Source organism: Rhinolophus sinicus, linkage group LG04, assembly GCF_036562045.2.
Source record: "Rhinolophus sinicus isolate RSC01 linkage group LG04, ASM3656204v1, whole genome shotgun sequence".
In the NCBI taxonomy this organism is placed as follows: Eukaryota; Metazoa; Chordata; class Mammalia; order Chiroptera; family Rhinolophidae; genus Rhinolophus; species Rhinolophus sinicus.
In genome coordinates, this window is record NC_133754.1 from 138,189,343 (window position 1) to 138,210,202 (window position 20,860).

At 42.9% G+C, this 20,860-nt stretch overlaps 1 protein-coding gene across 5 annotated transcripts in view; it reads left to right on the plus strand.

Annotated features, from left to right (window-relative positions):
• Nucleotides 1-6,785, plus strand: part of GLIS3 (GLIS family zinc finger 3) — a 597,994-nt gene extending 591,209 nt beyond the window's left edge. For all 5 annotated transcript variants that reach the window (XM_074330482.1, XM_074330481.1, XM_019729930.2 and 2 more), the window contains 2 exons: nt 1,330-1,512; nt 2,319-6,785. In XM_074330482.1, coding sequence (XP_074186583.1) covers nt 1,330-1,512; nt 2,319-2,455 — 320 coding nt within the window. In that variant the 3' untranslated portion in view covers nt 2,456-6,785. The remainder of the gene's footprint in view (nt 1-1,329; nt 1,513-2,318) is intronic.
• Nucleotides 6,786-20,860: the final 14,075 nt, after the last annotated feature.

Below are 20,860 nucleotides of genomic sequence, written 5' to 3' on the forward strand. Positions count from 1 at the left end.
CTTCAGGGTACCAATCAGCACTGAGAAGAGTTGTTAGCATAGTAGGCTGGATATGTCAGTGCACCCTGCTTGTATTTAGAGAGTTAAAAAAAAAACATTCCAGATACCACCTCTCCTCTGTGTTGATAGCTCAAGTTTCTTTAACCAGACATATGCCTCTTAAGAAGAGGCCGTTTTCGTGGAGGAAGGCACACAGCACGAGGGCCCAAAGTTCCTAGATCAGTTCAATGTTGTCCATCGTTGAATGTTTGTGGAAGGAACCCTGGGGCACTTCCTCTACTAATTCCTTCATTTTTTCTCACCAGAAACAAAGTCGTGATATCAATAATAACTGACATTTATAATGCACTTAAAAATGTTATATGTAGATGTTCTTCTCCCATGACTCACGTAAAATTCACAATAGCCCAGTAACATAGACAGTGACAGTCACGTTTTACAGTTGAGGAAACAGATGCATTGAAATGGAGAGAGTTTGTGGCAGACCCACAACTCTCCCTTCAATAAAGTACCAAATAAAGATGTCATTATTATATTTTAAAAGCATATTGTACTCCAAGAAAGTAATCTATTGGCTTAAATTTATTATGAGGCAAGAAGAAAAAAGAAAAAGGAAGGTGTAGAGGATTATAGAAAAGGACCACATAGGATCCCAAGGAAAACTCAATTAAATGAGAAAAAGAAAATTGAAAGAAATAAATGAAACATGATTAGCAAAATGTTGATGATTATTTTCAAACTATTAAGAAATTTTTCCTCTTGTTTCTTCATTATGCTATTTGTTCACTTCCAGTTTTACCATGTATTGCAAAGATCAACAATCATAGTTGAAAAAATTGTAGTGATCCAACCATGGGATACTTACGTACCTGTTCAAAATAATGAGGAAGATGTTATGTAAACATGTATGAATCTGCCTGTTAGAAAGACAGATGAATGTTGCCTTTTAAAAAAAAAAGCATCTTCAGGTTTTTACCAAATGTAAAAAACAGAATAGTGGGAGAACCTGGGTAAGAGTGTCCTCTGAAGGTCAGGCCTTCAGTGTCTAAAACTCTTTGGAGAGTCTACGAAAGTAAGAACACCTTCAACTTCAGGTACCAGACTAGGAATAAAAATGTCCTAAGTCAACAAACTTTGAGAGCCCCTGGAGGTGGAAGAGCTTCTGGCCAAATGGTGCATTCCAAATGGTTGATAAGAGGTTTTACAGGATAGCTTAAGAGTTATGGGCATTTTGTCATATGAAGCTAGGCTGAGTGAGGGTCTAGCTGGGTTGGAGTGATCTTTGGAAGTTGTGCTTCATAATAGCTCAATGCTGTGCTTACATTTCAGGATTTTATGGGCAGCTGCAGACATTCTGCCCCCCACATTACCCTGATTCCCAGAGAACCATGCCGCCCAGCAGTTCCTGCAGTGTGGTTCCTTCCTTCGAGGACTACCTGGTCCCCACATCCATGGGCCAGGCTGGCTTTGATGTTTTCCACAGAGCCTTCTCAACTCACTCGGGCATTACAGGTGTGTTGGTGTTTGTGACTTAGAAGCTTGGGCAGACTGACAGGAGAGACCAGGTGGGTTTCCCGTGACCCACTGGACTAGACTTGACCCAGCACGTGACCACATCAAATCCTGTTGAATCTACCTTTGAAATCTCTCTCCTCTTCACCTTCCTCTCCAACCCCACTTACCTGACCCTAGTCCAGGGGCCATCACGTCGCTCCCAGACTGTGGAAACAAACAGCCTCCCAACAAGTCTCTCTAAGTCAACTCCTTATCTCTACCATTCTGCCTTCCATGCTCCCATAACCAATGTCTTCCAAAAACGAGGGATAAAATAAGTGACTTTTCTGCTCAAATACCTGTTTCCAGTTGCCTAGAGAATAAAATGTGCTTTTCTCAGCATGATATCCAAAGCTCCCTGAGTTGGGCCTGCTCAGACTCTCCCTACATCTCCCTACATGCTCTGCACCTGAGCTTTGTCATCACACTTGGCCCCATATGCCCCTCCCTCTCTGTCCCTGGGATGCTCCTTTTTGTAGCCTCTCCATCTGTAAGAATCCCATCCTTCTTTACAACTCAACTTTAATATCACCTCCTTTTTGAGACCACTCTCACCCTTCCCTAGAACACTTCACTTTTACAAATGCTCAGTCCGTATTTTGTGCCAAGACTTATTTTGGCCATCTGCCCGCAGCTCAGCCTCCTCTTCACTAAGTGCTTGAGGATAGAGAGCTGCTAAGGGCCTACGCCAGCACAGTTGCCTCCCTGCACCCACCGTGGGTGTGGCGAGGCAGGAGTTAACCTGTGTGTTCTTTCTCTTCTAGTGTATGATTTGCCTTCAGGTTCTTCAAGCCTCTTCGGAGAGTCTCTTCGCAGTGGACCTGAAGACACCACCTTCTTGCAAATCAGTGCTGTGGACCGCTGTCCTAGCCAGCTCAGCTCTGTCTATACTGAAGGCTAAAGGCTCCCCTGGTTTCCACTACCACTGGCATCCAGGACCTTTTTGTCGCTTGTCAGGTTTTGTGTTCATGCTCTCAAAAGACTGCATGAGAAGGATGTCAACCAAATCAGCGGAACCTACAAAGTCCCAGACGTGTCTTTGGAGGGCAGGAATGGACAGTCAGAGCTGGGCCTGGCAGGAGTGTTTGCAGTTGCTCCTTTTCCTCTCTGGATTTGCTGGTCACCAGGACTGTCATTGCAAAGGGAATTTAGACTCACTGTACCGGATACCTGTTACTTCCTGGCTGTCAACCCTCAAAGGACACCGATGAAGTGATGTGCATGTGAAAATGTAGTTTGGGGATCACCCTGGCTGAAGACTCCCAAGTAGGGAAGGACAACGCAAATTGCCAGAAGCCCAGGGAACTGCCTTGCTCCGTGCTCATCCTACTGCTGGCCGATGCCAGGCCAAGCACAACAAGAGAAATCCAGGTCCACGGCACAGCGTGGGCTCCGCTCTTGGAGAAGTCCCAGGTTTCCGGCACTGGCCTGGCGTTCCAGTGGCTGGCTGTCTCTCTCTCCTCTTAGATATCCCCGTGCTAACCAGTTGCTTTTCAGTGTTTCTCCAAAAGCAAAGTAAGAAGGTTCTGTTGAGCACAGTCCCATGAAAGGCACTACAACTTGTTTTATATTCCAGAAACTTATCATACTTCTTTCATTTTAAAGACTCGTTATTTACAGCTACTTTAAAAGGAAAAAAATATTTAGAAGTCTGTTCTTTGGATGGAAATAATTATTGTAATCACCCCAGCTACATACATTTTGCCACAGCTGTAGCTCTGCCTGGCCCCACCTGGCAGCACCTGTGAGCACTCCTGGAATGTTAGTTTTGCATATAGCAAAGGCTACCTGAGGGTAAGGGGGTGGGTACGCCCCCTTCCCAGTGCTGTAGCAGGAACCCTAGAAGGTTAACTGTTCAGCGACTCCACCTCAAAGACCTTATTCAAAGCAAAGGTCACTTGACTAGTTCACTCATTGCTTCCACTCTGACACTCTGCCCAGAGACGTGCTAGATGATAGCACAGGGACACACTGAGTTGTGTTCCTGGGTTCTCTTGGAAAACCGAACTAGAGATGCCCTATGTCCAGTTATTTTGCACAGCCTCTGCTCACCTTCCTCAGGATATCCATTCATCTGTCTATCTGTCTCTTCCTTTCTCTCTCTCTCTCTCTCTCTCTCTCTCTCTCTCTCTCTCTCTCTCTCTCTCTCTCTCTCTCCTTTCTTGGTTTCTTTTTTGGCATTGTATTCACCCTCTTCTTGACTATAGTTCACAGATGCCCACCACCCACCATATTCTGTCCATCAGCTCTTACGAAGGTCCGACCTAAGGCAGGTAGAGGAAACAGTTCTAAAAAGATGGGCAGAAGAAGGCAACGTTTTTTCCTGAACGTTTTTCTGGTTTGAGGGCCTGGGATTTTTACAGACCACTTGACCACTTGCTATCAAGCCTGAAGAGGAAGCCATTTTCTGTGGCACCTAGACAAAGCTATTAAAAGGACCCTGAGTCGGCCCAGGCTATGTAAAAATTAACCAAACCCCAAAGACACCCAGTAAATTCTGACATTCCAGTACTGTTACATTTCACGCTTTCTTTTCTCTCTTTAAAAATGTTTTCTGAGCAAAAATGAAACAATGGTATTTGTCAAACAAATAATTATAATCTTCAACAAGACAATTAAACAGCTTGGTGTCAGATTTGGGATCCGGTGACAGTTTGTATCCTGACAGATGGGTCCTTCAGTCTGGCTACACAGTCAGTCGTATGCTGCCTGATTCTGGACTCCATTCAAACGTGTGGTACAGTAAGGTGAATAAAGAACCAAGTATGAGGTCCATTTGTACAGTGCACTCAGTCAGTCTAGTTTCTCTGTCTATTGAGCTCTGATCTGAGAAAAGCCATCTCCCAGACGCCCAAGTCTGCAAAAGAGACGAGTTATTCACTACAGAAATCTGCTCTGCTTTACGAAAGGGAGCACATCAGGCTTCCTTTCCAAGTGAGCTCTCAGACTGCAAGTAAACCACCATCCTTCTTGCAGACTGAGACTCGTGTCACTTGGCCTAAGCAAGACTCTACGCGTGCTAACACTGGCATTACTCCGGGGGTCTTTGTCACACTCGGGAGAGAAAGGAAAGCTCTGGTATCTTTAGAGAGACACTCTATCCATTGCTAAATACTGACGTCTTTATGGGGAACTCAGAATACATTTTATTTGTGTGATGAGGAGGAAAAAGATGAAAATGCAAGATGGTTATTGCAGCTGATATTGTCAGTGCTGCCTTATGGCTTTATATAATTTAAAGGGGGAAGGAGGACAAAGCCAGAAGCTGAACCTCAGAAACCATGGATGTCATCTCCCTCTGGCTGGAGGAAATGCTCCTGTGTCAGTCTCTGGCCTGATTATGGCCTTAACTATGGTCTTGCCCCTCTCCTGCCTCAGTGGGGCTGGAGGGAGCCGGAGCTTGGGGAGCAGCAGCACTTGCAGAGCCTCCTTCCTCAACAGGAATTTGGGTCAGCCCCCGAGGAGGGCATTCCTGCTAGCAGAGGGAGCGCACAGGAAGCAGGGCCCAGCGCTGCCTACAATGGAGAGCTGAGAGCCAGTTCACATGCCCTTCAGTGTTTCCTGATGGCTGCAGGTGAGGGCTTAAGGCCTCAGCAGGATGCTCAAGTTCCTTCTAGACTATTCATGCTGTCCTTAGATTCCAGGATCTCACCTGGCCATAAGAGTTGTTTCTTGCTTGCTTTCTCATGGCACAAGATTTATATATGCTTTTATTATTATATTTGTAGCAGTAAAAATGGAATGTGCAAAAATTCCTTCCCTTCTGTTTCCTGGCCGTTTCAGTCTTGATATGTAACCATTTTCATAAACATCCAAACAGAGATTATCATTCCCCTATTTAAAAAAAAAAAAAAAAAAAAAAGCTGATGCTTGTGAAAGTAACACACACCCCAAAGACAATTATCCTATTACATTAAAAAGAAAAAAAAAAACAGTATGCCTAGAGACATTTCATTTGCTGCATTGTCTTAATTCCCTAAAGGGACTGCATCAAAATGTCAGTTGTAATTTAGCTTCTGACCAGCTGTTAAATATCATTTAAATATTTCCAGTCCTGTAAGGTCCCTTTTACTCATGTCACCCCCAAATTACATAGGTGATTGACTCTAAAATGGACAAAAGGTCTTCAGTGGATCACAGCGTAATTTCCACTGCTAAAACCGAGTATTGGTGTTTTGTTGCTTCTACATTACCAGCCGTCAAGCATGTTAGTATGCAGCCACAGAGGTAAATGTTCCATCTCCCCTATCCAAGAACCTTGACTTTCAGTTGCCTTGAAGTATTGAGAATAGTGATTGTAAATGTCCAATTTAATTATTTGGTATTTTATGTGACTGCTTTGACCATGTCATTTGATAGCAGCATTTTTTAATGGCACTTTTTGTTGGTGGTATGGAATTTCTGCGGTTACTTTTTTTTTCTTTTTTTTGCAATGGATAAAGCAAAAAAAAAAAAACACTCATTGGAGAAATGGCGAGTGTAAAAAAGAAGAGATTTATTTTGTAAAGACAGCAGAGCATCCTGTGTAATGTTGCTGACATAAAGCACTTTGGGGGGGGGGGAGTGGAAATCTGTTTTCCATAAATCACACAGACCCTTGTACATAGTTATATACACTCACGTAGAGAAATGAACTGCATAGATCATACTGGATATGGGGCCGATTTTACTCTAGGGGCACATCTGGTGCTTATTGTCATAAATCTTTTAAAGAATTAGGTACACTTTTTTTCTATTAATATGTATAGTTTTGTGATTTGTCACAGTTATGTTTCATATAATCATAAGTTATTTTGTCTTGTTTCATGAAGTCCTTTTTTTTATGTCAAAAGTAAAATGAAGGGATTGTGCACTCGGTACAGAATAAAACTGGAAATAGAGGATATGCCCACCTGCCTGAAATCCTCCTTCAGCATGTCATTTGAAAACCCAATGGCAACAACTGTTTGTTTGTTTGTTTTATTTTGTTTTGTTTTACCATCAGCCTCCTTCATATTGGGATGGCAATTATAATTAAAAGCAGATGGGGTGGGGGAGGGAGTGTCCAAGGCCAGCTTTAAAATGCCGCATTGCTTTAGGCCAGAGCTGCAGCCTGGATTTAATTATAGATATGAGGACGAAATGGCAATAAAAATGAATGTGTCCCTGAATCCTTTACATGTTGGGAGTGTCCATAAATAAAACATGAAGTTTTATTTCATCAGATTTAATTAAAGCTTTTATACATGTTTTATTGGTTATTCTATTAATCCGCTTCACAAACTGGATAAATGTGTGCCAGGGTTTGGGGTTTATTTGTGCCTTTTCAGTGTAGTGCTACATCATGCCTCAGAAATGCCTCTAGTGCGTGGTCTCCCTGTGATGGGGTCTCAGCGTGCTGGCCATTGCAGGGATGGGCATGTTCTGCCCTGTTTTTCTAAAACCCTGCAGAGAAAGACACAAACATCAGCTTCCAGTGAGCTGATACCTGACATTTGAAGTCCTCTGATTTCCTGAAAAAGAAAGGGGCAGTTACCATTTCCCTGATCCCTGCCCTGTCCGCTTTGTAGGCTTTAGAAAGCCACCTGCCCCTCTGGCTGTGATGACCTTACTTCCTCAGCTCCCATGTGTGGGGTACAGGGGAGAGGAGAAGGTGGTCAGGATACTGCCACACCTGGCTGGCCTGTTAGCCAAGCACAAAAACCTAAAAGATGATCACGTTATCTCAAGGATCATTCTTAGAATATTGACTGTTCTTGCTACATTTTTTTAAAAATTCTTTAAAAAAAAATTTGTTTTTAATTGGGGAATATTGGGGAACATTGTGTTTTTTTTTCCAGAGCCCATCAGCTCCAAGTCATTGTCCTTCAGTCTAGTTGTGGAGGGGCAGCTCAGCTCCAAGTCCAGTCACCGTTTTCAATCTTTAGTTGTAGGGGGCGCAGCCCACCATCCCTTGGAGGCAAACTTGTTGCGAGCTCACGCTCTAACCAGCTGAGTCATCCGGTCGCCCCTCTGAAAGCTCAGTGGCAGCTCATTGTCTTCAGTCTAGTTGTGGAGGGTGCAGTTTACTGGCCCATGTGGGAATTGAACTGGCAACCCTGTTGTTCAGAGCTCACGCTCTAACCAACTGAGCCATCCAGCTACCCAATTTTTAAGACCTGAGAATTACATTAAGTAAAGCTACAAAGGAAAAGGGACGATGGCTCCTCTGTACCTTGTCTGTCTCTTCAGGATGCTGGGGGGTGAGTAGCAGAGCTGTGTGGTTCAGGGTTCAGAGATGGAAATGGTGGTGACTAGCCAAGACACAAAGCTTCTCTGCTCCCTAAAAGGCGGCAGCTGGAGTTTATCTGGTCCAACCTCTTTGGAGGACAGTTTGGCATTAATTGTAGAGTTGAACATAGACATACCCTATAATCCAGTAATTCCACTTCTCTCCAGAGACTCTTGCATAAGTTAGTTATGGTTCAGATACAAGATGTTCATAGCAACGCCATTCACAATAACCGAAAACTGGAAATGACCCAACTGTCCATCAACAGTAAAATGAATAAATGAACTGTGCTAAAACAATACAGTGGAATACCATTGTAGCAAAGGCAGGGACAGAACTACAGCCACAAGCAAAACTCAGAGCCAAGCCTTATAAACGATGCGGAAGGAAAGAAGCAAGACACAAACGCAAATATACAATGCTATTCTATTAATAAACAGTTCAAAAACAAGCAAAATTCAATTACAGTAGTCCCCCCTTATCTGAGGTTGTACTTTCCATAATTTCAATTACTGGCGGTCAACCCTGGTCAGAAAATAAGTGGAAAATTTCAGAAATAAACAATGAGCTTCCTTCCTCAGCTGCCATCTATGAGGGTGCGGGGGAGGGGAGGTTTACATTTTAAATTGATGGCTCTGAGTGGCGTGATAAAATCTTGCGATATCTTGCTCCGTCCTGCTGTGAGGCAAATCATTGTGTTGCCAGCATCTCCACGCTATATAAACTCCCTCCGGTTGGTCAAGTCATAGCCGCCATCTTGGTTATCCGTTGACTATTGCAGTATCACAGTGCTTATGTTCAAGTGACCCTTATTTTACTTAAAAACAACTCCAAAGCTCAAGAGTAGTGATGCTAACAATTTGGATGTGCCAGAGAGAAGCTGCAAAGTGCTAGGCTAGCTACGTATCCTCAGAAGGTCCATAGTAATCTAACACTCCGTCGCAATGCCTACGTCATTCATCTCACTTCATTTCTTCACATAGGTATTGTATCATCTCACATCATCACAAGAAGAAGGGTGAGTACAGAACAATAAGATATTTTGAGAGAGACCACATTCATATAACTTACGGTATATTGTTATAATTGTTCCATTTTGTTAGTAGTTGTTAATCTCTTACTGTGCCTAATTTACAAATTAAACTTTATGATAAGTATGTATGTATAGAGAAAACACATAGTATATATAGGGTTTGGTACTATCTGTGGTTTCAAGCATCCTCTGGGGGTCTTGCAACATACTCCCTGTGGGTAAGGGGGGAATACTGTATAGCGTTTAGCAGGGGTAGAAGTAAAAAGAAGAACGAGGAAGATGTTATCACAAAGGTCTGATGAAGTCTGTTCAGGAAGAAAGGGCACATGGGGTCTCTGAGGTCCTGATCAACAGTATTTTATTTCTTGACTCACATGTTAGGCTATACAGGTGATTGCTTTATAATTATTTAACAGCATATATGTTTTATAGTTTTCAGTTCAAATAACCAGTAAAGGCCAAGTCTCACATCACCTACTCCAGGGGTCTTCAAACTTTTTCTGCAGAGAGCCAGATAGGACATATTTTAAGCTTTGAAGGCCCTATGGTCTCTGTCAACTACTTCACTCTGTCATTGTAGCTCAAAAACAGCCATATGCAACAAGCAAACACATGGGTATGGCTGGGTTCCAATAAAACTTTATTTATGGACACAAATTTGAATTTCTTATAATTTTCAGACATCATGAAATACTTTATTTTGATTTTTTTTTCTATTTAGAAATATAAAAACCATTCTTAATTCACAGGTAGTGCAGAAACAAACAGCAGAGGCAGTAGGAAGGATTTATCCCATTTGCCATAGTGTGCTGACCCTAGTCAACAGAAAGAACACTCCCTGGCCTTTCCCATAAATATCCACCCAAATAAAACCACAGTTAGGAGCCCCTAACTGATTCTGCTGCTACTTTGGGCCCTGTTCCTGGAGGAAATTCATGAGTTCTATTGATCCAGCTTTTCTTTGTTTAGATTCTGGGTTCTCCCCGGGATACAGATGAATGCTTAAAGCCTAGAGTGCCATTCCACTGTATCTCTGGATTTGAGGTTTTTAATAAAAGAAACTGGGCACAGAGAAATCTGTAAGAATTGGAAAATGAGCACCCATTCTTTCCAAGCTAACCAAATATTTGCTGGATCTTGGCAGCCATAGAACAACCTTTTCCTCTGCAATGCTAAAAAGTTATAAGTAATGGGAGACTTCATTTTTCTCAGGCCCTAGCTCTTGTGAGAAGCTGGAGCTGCCTCTCAAAACCTGTGGTGTTCTCGGGGAGAGGAGAGTCAGGGTTTTGTGTTCAAAGACTCCACTGAGAAATGGTTGGAGCAGAGTTGGGACTGTGAAAATGCTAAGGTCTGTACCCCCTCCACTCAGCAGGACGGCTGCTCAACACCCCAGCACCTTTTCTGGCCCTGGTTTCCCATAATGCCTGGCTCCCTAATCCCCAAACTGGGGAGTTTGTCAGCCCGGACAATGCCAACTCTCAGCTATTCAGAGAATGAGACTGAATTCACATGGGCCCACGTGTATGCTTCTCTTTGTATCTCTAGCTTGTGATAAAATTGATAGTTTAAAAATGAGTATTCATGAGTTCTGGGTCATTTGCTAAATTGTAGCATGGACTAAATCCTCTTCTGCAGGTCACCCTAGTGGTTTCATGTGCTTATGTTTGTGTATTGTGTATGGTTCTGATATTAAAGCTGCTGGGGAAAACAATAGCTCGGGTAAAATAACCTGAACTTTATAAAGAGAAGTGTAACTAAGAGAAAGTTTAGAGAACATCCAGTCCAAACTAATCGTTTTACGGAGGAGGAAACAGGTCATTTCATTCATTCCTTTGTTCATTCATTTGTTCACTCATTCAACATTTATTGTGAAACATAAACAGGGGTAGAAGTGGCTTTTATCTGCACAAAGCTAACAACAGGGAATTCCAAGAATCACCTGCCTGAGAATATTGCTTGGGGTGTTGAACATGCACATTCTAGAATGCACACCTCAGAGCTACTGAGTTGGAATTTTTAGGTGTAAGATATAGGCATCTGCATTTTTAATAAGCTCTCTAGGTGGTTGTTAGTACAAACTAAATTTGACCACCCCACTCTCCCGCCTCACTTAGTGCAGTTTAATAGGAGCTAAGCAGAAGAGGAGCTTCCAATCCCTACGTGGTGAGGCAGGAGAGCAGGGTGTTTCCTAAGGGAAGGGGTGCCTGCCTGATAGTTAAATTAATCTTCAAGTAGCAAAGTAGAGGAAGGGTGGACCAGGCAGAGAATGAGCATGTGCAGAGCCGCAAGGAGAAGGAAAGGAACTAGTCAGGGTTACCCAATTGGCAAATTGGGAGAGTTGGAAGTGGACCCGTCTCTGGCGCTGAGCCACAGCCCTTCCTGTGTAGTCCTGCAAGCTTAGGGCATTGTTTCCCAATCCAGCAGGGGATGATATGTTACCAGTTACTCTGCAAAAAAAGAGTTTCCACTGTCAAATTAGTTTGGAGAATGGTGGGTCAAGTTACATAGATTCTTCAGAACCTATCAGAGTCTTTACTATGTTTACTGAAGTGTATTGTGACTCTCCAAGAAAGAGTCCTAGAATGAAGTCTAGAGTTCTAGAATGGAACCCTTTCCCAAAAAGTACTTGTTAGCACTGTGGAAAACAGTTTGCAGTTCCTCAAAGAATTAAAAATATCGTAGAATCTCGAAATTCCACTCTTATACTCAAAAGAATTGAAAACGGGGACTAAAAACAGATACTTGTGTACCAATGTTCCTAGCAACATTATTCACAATAGCCAAAATGTAGAAGCAACCTAAATGTCCCTTAACTAATGAATGGATAAACCATGGTGAACTATACATACATTGGAATACAATTTAGGCTAAGGAAGGAAATTCTGACACATGCTACTCGTACAACATGAGTGGACCTGGAAAACATTATATTAAGTGAAATAAGCCAGACACAAAAGGACAAATGCTGTATGAGTCCACTCATATGAGGTACCTAGAATAGGCCAGTTCATCCAGACAGAAATAGAGGTTACCAAGGGCTGAGGGAGGAGGCAATGGGAGATTACTGTTTAACGAGTACGGAGTTTCTGTTCGGGATGATGAAAAAGTTCTGTTGATGGACAGTGGTAATGGTTGCACAACATTGTGAATGTACTTCATGCCACTTAACTATACACTTAAAATGGTTAAAATGGTAAATTTTGTGTTATGTGTATTTTACCACAATAAAAAGAAAACAGAATAGTGTAAACGGAGCACCAAATACAGTGCCTGACACCTAGAAGACAATTGAAAAATAAAAGCATCTTGTCAGGCAGGCGTTCCTTAGAACGCTCTTTGGGAATGCCTGCACTGGGATCAGGTGAGACTACAGCCCTGAGGAGATCCGTGTTTACCCCTGATGGTAATGGTGGCCATGGTGTCTGGAAGTGATGCCAGGCTTGCTGGCAGAGGAGCTGAAGGGAGACGGCCAGGTGGTTTGGGGCAACTGCAGAAGGTGGTCCCAAGCATGGAGCACTGTACCCAACACAAATTCTCAGTAACTGAGGAAGGGAGAGAAAGGATGTTGGTATGATGGATGATGGAAGTAGTGAACTAGAGGGACATACAAGGAACACTAGCATAAACCCAGCCAATCCCAATGGGAGCAAATGCAGAGATTTGGATTTCATTCATTTGTTTAATAATTATTATATAATATAACAAGTATTATATATTATATATATATATAAATTGTATATAATAATATAATTATATATTATATATAACATATATATAATTGTTATACATAATATATAATAATGTAACAATTATATATTAGGTATAACATATATATGTTATACCTAATATATAATTCTCCCTCCACTTCTAGACCCACTCCAGGTATCTGTAACCAAAATTCCCTGTGCAATGGGTCCCATGTTGTGTCCAGGGCCAGCACAACCTCCTCAAGACCATCTTCCCAAGAGTGGATCAGGCCTCCGGTCTGTACATCCTGGGCCTGAGTTGTGACCAGCGAGTGACTGCTTGTGGGATGGTGGTTGGAGCTAGATGGGGACAAATATGGAGCTAGACATGGAGACTGAGCTGTTCCTATGTGAGCATGAAGCCTGCGCATGGCTGAAGATGGAACCAGGGGGTTGAAGAGAAGGGGCGTAAGTCACAGGCAGGAGGCCAGGGACTTCCTCTCCTGGCGCCACCATGATCTAGCCAAGAAATCCAAAGAGTCTGTGATGATCCTAAATGAACCCTGGCCTGCCAGGTTGTTAAGAAAGTATATTTCTTAAGGAAACGGGAGAATATACTTCATGTATACAGTGCCTGACACCTAGAAGACAATTTTTTAAGCTTTCTTTGGCATTTTTAAGTATTTAGATCTCTTGAGTTTGTGGGCCTCCATTTGTATCTTGCCCCAGGCCCTGTCAATGTTAGAGGCAGGCCCAGAAGGATTCTTAGGGCCTGGAGTCAGTAGCGCCCCATGGAGAAGATGTGCAGTGGAGATTCTAAACTCTTTAAGGCGTGTCACAACATCAGGACTCAACAAACACCTTGATAGTGGCCAGACAGCAAATGGTGTGCAATGCAACCATTTGTTGTAGTCTGATACTTTTAAAACAAAATAATGCATTGTTATTTCTACTCCAAGAGCTTCTTGACTTGGCTCTGCTCTTCAGTCCACAGTGAACATCTGTAGACCATGTCCCCGGGTACAGTACAGGGAACATCTGTACAGCTCAGTCTTTTGTGTTACCCATGTATATAGCGTGACCCATTATACTGCAGAGTTGCTTTATGGAATGCCCCTTACCCCGCCTGCACATCTGTGGGGCACATTAAGCTAACAGTGTCCCCAGGGTACTGTGGGGCACATCTGTGTAGCTGAACCACACAGCTGGGCCTTCTATCATCAACTCCAAATCATCTTCTCTCCTCCCTGGCATGTTCCCTGTGCTCACTTCTGCTTAGACTTTCAAAAAGCCGTTATCCTGTCCCCAGGAAGCATTTATGTCTGAGGCCAGGGGCCCAGGTTGGAAGAGGCCCATTTGTGAGCCAGGCCCCCCCGTGGCTGCCTGAGAACTCCAGAGCTCTGTCACTGCGTGCCATCCAGTCCAGTGCCTTCTTTGATACCGTAGAAGAACAAGATGCAGAATCAGTGGCTTATCCAAGATAATAGTTAGGAAGTGGAGACGACCCGAACAAGAAGCCTGGACACTTCTGTTTCCTCTGTGATGACTTGTTTTCCTCTGTCTCCACACCTTCTAGGACCATAGCCTTTATCAAATCCTGACTTGGCTGTGCTGAGCTATTATTGGGTAGACTGGCTCACAGCCGGTGGTGGAAGCAAAAGTGCCATGGGAAATCCCAGGCTGTGGCTTTGTTTTCCTCTCTGCAGTAGATCCAGGCTGCCTGGCTGGGCTCTGACTGTCTGACCTGAGCTCAGTGCTACTGCAGTCATGCGAAATGCACTGCGATGGAGTTGGTACAATAAGATGCAAGGAGCACCAGGCTGAGAGTCCTGAGAACAGGCTCTCATTGGGTGACTATGGCCTTGGGCTTTGGAGTCAGATGGCCTCACAGTCCGCTCTGTCTTCACCCCTTAAGCAAATTACTTGACCATTCTGAACCTCAATTTCTTCATCTACTCAATGAGGATCATACCTGAATGACAGGGTTCTTGGGATTATGTGTCTGTCACATGGATGGCCCTTAATAAATGTTGTTTTCCCTTTCCCACCTGGAAAATCCAGTTGTTGAAGCAGATGGTGTGTACAGCTCTGACATGCATTTGTGCTGTCACTTGGCTTCCTATCCGAGCATTTTCTCCAGGATCCCTGATCGATTTTCCTCCTGGGTCATTTCCCTCCTCAGCCCAGCTGTGTTCACTGGAATGTTTGCTATGAAACTGTTGTCCCTCATCTTCCCAGCTATGAAGGGCTTTGCAGCCAGAGTCAGTCCAGTTGGTAGTTGGTGCTGTCATTGATTTACCAAGAAGATGGATCTAGGAAGAGACTTGTGTAAAGATTGCCTTCTTTGCTGCCTGTGAGAGCTTCCAGAGCTCGGAAGCCAGTGGGCCAAGGCATCCTGAAGCATGGGAACCACAGGGCTCATGCAGGCAGAGGAGCCTCCACTCAGGTGACTTCCTCCCCAGTGCAGAGAGCAGAGTACTGGGGGGTAAAGTCAGGTGGTCAGAGGGTGAAAGGACAGTTCTGCACAGCCAGAGCAAAAGCAGCACCTCTTTTGTTTGTAACTAACAAAAGCCAACCTGAGTTTGCTTGAGTAGTGAAGGGCAAGTTATTGAAAAGATGCAGGGTACAAATGTAAGGAGATACCAGGAATGGAACTGAGATGCTAACCCACTCTCATCTTTCATCTCTGCTCATTTTGGCCTGGCTGATCTATTCTTCTATCTCTGCAGATCTGCTGCCTCTGCTTCTCTGATCAACATCACTGACAAATGATGCACACCCCACATTCCAAGGCTTATGCTTTACCAGCATAGAGAAGGGAGAGTAAATCAGCCGGTCTCTCTGTGCACATAGATAGGTAGATAAATATGTAGATGTAGATATAGATGTAAACACAGACATTGATGTGGATTATAGCCAATCAATCTAGATTTCAAATGCACAAAGTAGGGTTTCTGAGGTGCCCATCTTGGCTCAGGTACATACCCCTAGTCTGAACAATTACTCCCGGCACTTGGTATTTTATTTAATTGGGGCCCCCAAATGAGGGAGAGAGTGAAGGGGGAGTCTGTGATCCTAGCACTTTCTGTAAGAGTCCATAGCAGCCTAACAAGTGGGGCCACTTTGAAAGCCAGAATCAGGACTCTAACATCAAGAGGAGCCTGATAGTTCCAGGATTACCGTGTACCCCTAAGAAAGGGACAGTGAACCTGAGCCAACAGGATGCTTATCAGAACCTGACGTGACTGACGACAGTCGGGCAGACCTGCTTCTCCCAATAGTTCCGCAGCATTTAATTCTCCCCTTCAGAAATAAATAGAACTGCTTTAAGAAAAAAGGGGGGAGGGGCCAGTTAGCTCAGCTGGTTAGAGTGCGGTGCTAATAACACCAAGGTTGTTGGTTCAATCCCCACATGGGCCACTGTAAGCTGCGCACTCCTAAAAAAAAAAAAAAAAAGTAGGGCAAGAGATTTTGAAAAAGAGAGGGAATGGCATTTACTGCTGTTTGATTGGGCAGTTTGCAATCTCTATATATTACCTTTCCTATCTAAATAGAGTTGAGAACTGAAGTGTCATTGGACTTAAGGATGGAGTTTTAGGCGGCTGGTGTTCCCGTCCTGCTCACTGTTTATTTTTCTCAGTGGGATTAGAGGTCATTTGGCAATTCCATTCCACTAATTGGGTACCATTCAAAAGAAAACCAAAAAAACACAACAACAATGAAAGAGTGAGGGTTAAGTAGGCTTCCCTTCTCACTACAATTTGTATACAGTAATTTAAGTTTTTCTTTATTCCTCCAAGACAGATTAGGTACCCCTTTCAAAAATGGGGTAGCTAATCCAAACACTGGCTTTATAATTGCTATTTAAAAGTTGGTAACAAATTGTGTGTGTGTGTGTGTGTGTGTGTGTGTGTGTGTGTGTTGTGGGAGAGTCAGGGGAAGTTCTAATGGGGAAAACATTTTCTATTGATTTACTTCTTAAAATGCGTATGGTGCACATCTGTGATGGAGAGGAAATGCAATCTGGGGTAGCTCCCTGAACTGTTATGCTTTACACACATCAATGTACACACCACAAGGGATTTGATCGGGCATTTTCAGTGTACTCGAGAATTGAGGCCAAGCGGTAGAACCCTATAGGAATGTTGTGAAGTTGGAAGGCAGTAACAAAGTGATTGTCAAACTTTAATGTGCATTTGAATTATGTGAAGACCTTGATAAAACACATATTCTGATTCAGTAGGTCCGGAGAAGGGCCTGAGAGTCTGCATTTCTAACTAACTCCCAGATGATACTGATGCCGCTTTCTGGAAGCACATTTTGAGAACCACATGCAGACACAGAGGCTGGCGTCTAATCAAGAAGTGGACGTTGCCATACAGACCGACGTGCATTGTGGTGCAGACACTGGCCACACCCACACACAGGCTGTTCCCTTGCACACCTGGTGAAGGTCATCACTTACTTTTTAGTAAGGGGAAAGTGGAGACTTCAAAACACCCAGTTCATATTTCTTGCCTCCTGTCTATTCCATTATTTCCCACGTTACCTAGAAGTTCAAAATTTTCTGAAATTTTCATTAAAAATTCGTTCAGCAGTAGATTGTAAACCCCTACATATTTGCTTGCACACACAACTGACGACATTTAGCAATTTGCCATAGATATTAATATGTGTATGTACAAAAAGATAGACGTTTCCCCCTCAGAAGGAAAAAGAAGTTCTACCTAACGGGCAGTGAGCCAATTTCTGACATATCACAGAGTTTATTTGTTCACATCTTCCAATATCTGAGATACTTAACATACTAAGCACTCTGGGTCCATTCCCTGTGATTCGGTTTATCCATTTCTGTTTTGTTTTCTTCTTGTTTTATACCAAGAGCTGCCCTAAAAACACCGGGAAGCACAAAACCAAAGCCAAGAGCAGAAAGCTACAGGAGGACCATTCCAACGTTCTCCTCTTCTCTGAAGTTTTCCCCCAACACATTTGCCTCTCCAACCCTGGCTACCATTTTTGACAAATAAATTATTCTGTGCTACTACGGCCCTTGGGGCATGCCCTCTGCAAAGACCTATCAAAGTTTATCATAGCTATGTTCTGTTGCCTCCCCTACTCCACTATCTCTTAAGCTCCTCAGAGAAAGCTTATGATTTATTTGTCACTGTATTTCCTAAACAAAACAGAGTGTTTGATACAGAATAGGTACTCAATAGACTTTGAATTGAACTAAATTGAATTGAATTGAACTGTATTGCATATCAATGAATAAAGTATCCCCAAGCCATTTGGAGGAAGTGAGAACTATGGCTTCTGAAGTAAGAATGAGGCAGGGACAGTTCTATAATACAGAGTGGTGAGAGAAGATCACTTGTAAAGGGGTCTAGAAATAGTTCAGTCTGGCTGGTGTACAATGTGAGTGAGTATCAGGAGAGAAAGCTAAGCAGGAAACAGAACCTCAGGGGCTATGGATCTACACTAAATAGTTTAGAATATATAACCTATGAGATCTAGAGAAGCATGAAAACTATTTTAAGCCGTGACATGATCCTATTTGGATTATGACAGAACATTAGCAGCAAAATAAAGGATAGATTGGAGTAGATTGAGACAAGAGGCAGGAATTTAATGATTAAGACCCTGGTCCTTGGAGGGTTGGAAGATAATGTTTAGTGGACTCCGGGTAGGTGTGCAAATGTGCCTCCATCTCTGGTATCATCTGAGAGCTGCCTAAAGATGTTCAATGTTTTTTCTGGGATTTTGAGAACACATTGGGTTACATTTGAAAAACAACAAAAACGGGCCTCGCCTCCAAAGATACGACAAATTTATTTTTGCGTTAAAAGCCCATAAATTTATGTAAGATTCTGGGGGGTGGCCATTTTGGCAAAATGAATTTCCCATCAGCCTGTTTGATTTCACTTCCTGACTTTCATGAAATATATGTATAGAGAAAGCATGAGACTCCCCACTGGGTTCTGCATTCATGTGCATCTGCCGTCCAATTTACAGCTTGTGAAGGAGGTGTTAATTAGTTGGCAGAAGCACCTGAACAGGGAGTACTAGGTTGGCTGAGGGGGTGGGAAGGTCTCTGGCATTTCCTTATTCACAGAGGCAGGAAAAAAGAAGTAAGGAAACTCACATTGCTGTCCAAAGTGGCAAACTCCAAGCCAAGACAGGTACCTCTTTTCTCTAAAAATTGAGTCTATTTTTGGATGTGTGATTAATATCACATTAATAAATGCTTGTAGGAATTTAACTTTTTTATATACGACTCTCTGACTTTTAAAGATCTTTCAGAGAAACATGGTGAGCTTTTGCTACTGAGTAGGGTAAAATTAACATTGAAGAAGGAGTAAGATGAATTCCCACAAGAGAAAAAGTGGAGAATGTATCTTCCCAGAGAGGGCAGAGGGCAATGAGCCAGGAGTCTTGGAGGTGGGTGATGGAGAAGGGAAGTCACAAATCCAGGTGGAGCAGAAAGGACCTTTCATTTATGGTCAATAAAAACAAGTTGGCTGAGTTGAAGTAGATGGTTCCAGGCCACCATTTGTTGGGGGAGAATAAGGTTAAATAAAGATCAGCTCATACTTTCTTCAATTTGTATGTAATTAAAACTCTGTAACTCAAAATGAACAAACAGTGGGTGAAACAAAATAAAGGCAGAGTAACTGGATGTCATCATTTTAGAGGTGGAACAACTGAGGTGCAGAGAAGGAAAGTGACTTTCCCAAGGATATTATTAATGGTGGGATCATAGCTTGAACTTTGGATTCCTGACTTTCTGCCCATTCCTCTTTCCAAATCACTGCACTGTTTTTCTAAAGGTTTTCAGAGCACAGCTGGGGCAGTACCCCCAAATCCCAAATCTGATTCAGCACAGCAACTCTTAATAGCACTGAGATGTACAGTATTATTGCAGAAATAGGAGGAGGGGCAAAAAAAGAGAGATATGACCAGAAAAAAGACATGGGCACACAAAATGTGAGATGCCTAGGTATTCATGCTGCTGGGGATCACCCAGAGGGAATGAGTCAAAAAATGGGTGAAATATAAACTTGCAGTTAGTGGATACACATCACACGTACCAATGTAGCAGAAAACATTGTGTAAAAATCTCAGAGGTGCTCAGAGTACACCTATAAAGAATATAGACAGACCGCTTACTTTTTACTTTGAAAAATGCCACGACAACTTCATACAATACAACTTGCACTGAAGCAATGCAAACAAGAAAAAAAAACAACAGCATACATTGAGCTTCTAGCACACTCAGCAAGCATTTTTAGGCTGCCAACGTACAAGGTACCTGAATAAAGAGAGGAGACCCTTTTCATCCAACCTCGGATGGCTGCACCTGGCTCCTGATGAAGCTGAGGTGTCTAAACAGAGAAAGACAGAGCAGAGGAAATTCAGTGAGAAAGACAAATGAGGGCAGGGCCTCGCTGGAAGATCAGAGAGCTCCAAGCTCTGCTGCTTCCTTCTGTAAATCCTAATTAGCTCACAAGAAGACAAAACATAGTGTTTTCCGGACACATACCCCAGGGAAAGAGGAATTCTTGAGATATATAATTAGGAGCATTAGCAAGGACTAGAGGGGAGCGGGACAGAATGTGGAAAGAGGTTGATTGGATGATAACCTCCCTAGAGAATTGTGGGAGGTGGCCCCTTAGGGCTGTTCTCAACTGGCTTCCTTGAGGGCTCTGTGCTCAAAAGCTTGAGGACAGAGATTGGAAAATCAAAAGGGATTTGCTTACTCAAATTTACCAAATATTTTCTCTGTTTTAAAGCTCTGGTTTCCAGGCCAATCTGACACATAGTAGATTTTCAATAATGTTTACTAATGAGGAAATAAAGTAAAATGAAATGGTAAAGGAAATTCCCACATTTCCTGTCTCCTATGCGGTATGAGTTGTAAGAGTATTGGCAGAGGTAAAGTAGGCTACCTATCGTTACAAATTAGGCCCTTCTACTTGTCTTGTAGTAGCCCCAAAGAGTCTGTACAAGTCAGCAAAAGGAAACCAGGGTGATATTTCCATTGCTTGAGGATTCATTAGGTGTAAAAAGGGTTAACAGAGCTAGGGTCTTCTCTATAGCCTGTGTGGACAAGATCTCTATCGGAGAGGGTTGGTTCAAATCCAACATCTACTACTTACTAGCTGTGTGACCTTAACAAAGGTATTTGCTCTTTCTGAGTCTTGGGTTGCTCAGCTGCAAAACGAACATGATTTACACAGCTTGTTGTAGAAATTAAGAAGATCGTGTCCCCAATAAGTGATAGTGAACAAGCTGAGGCAGCAAGCTCATACATTCATTTACCCAAATGTGTGTTTTGGA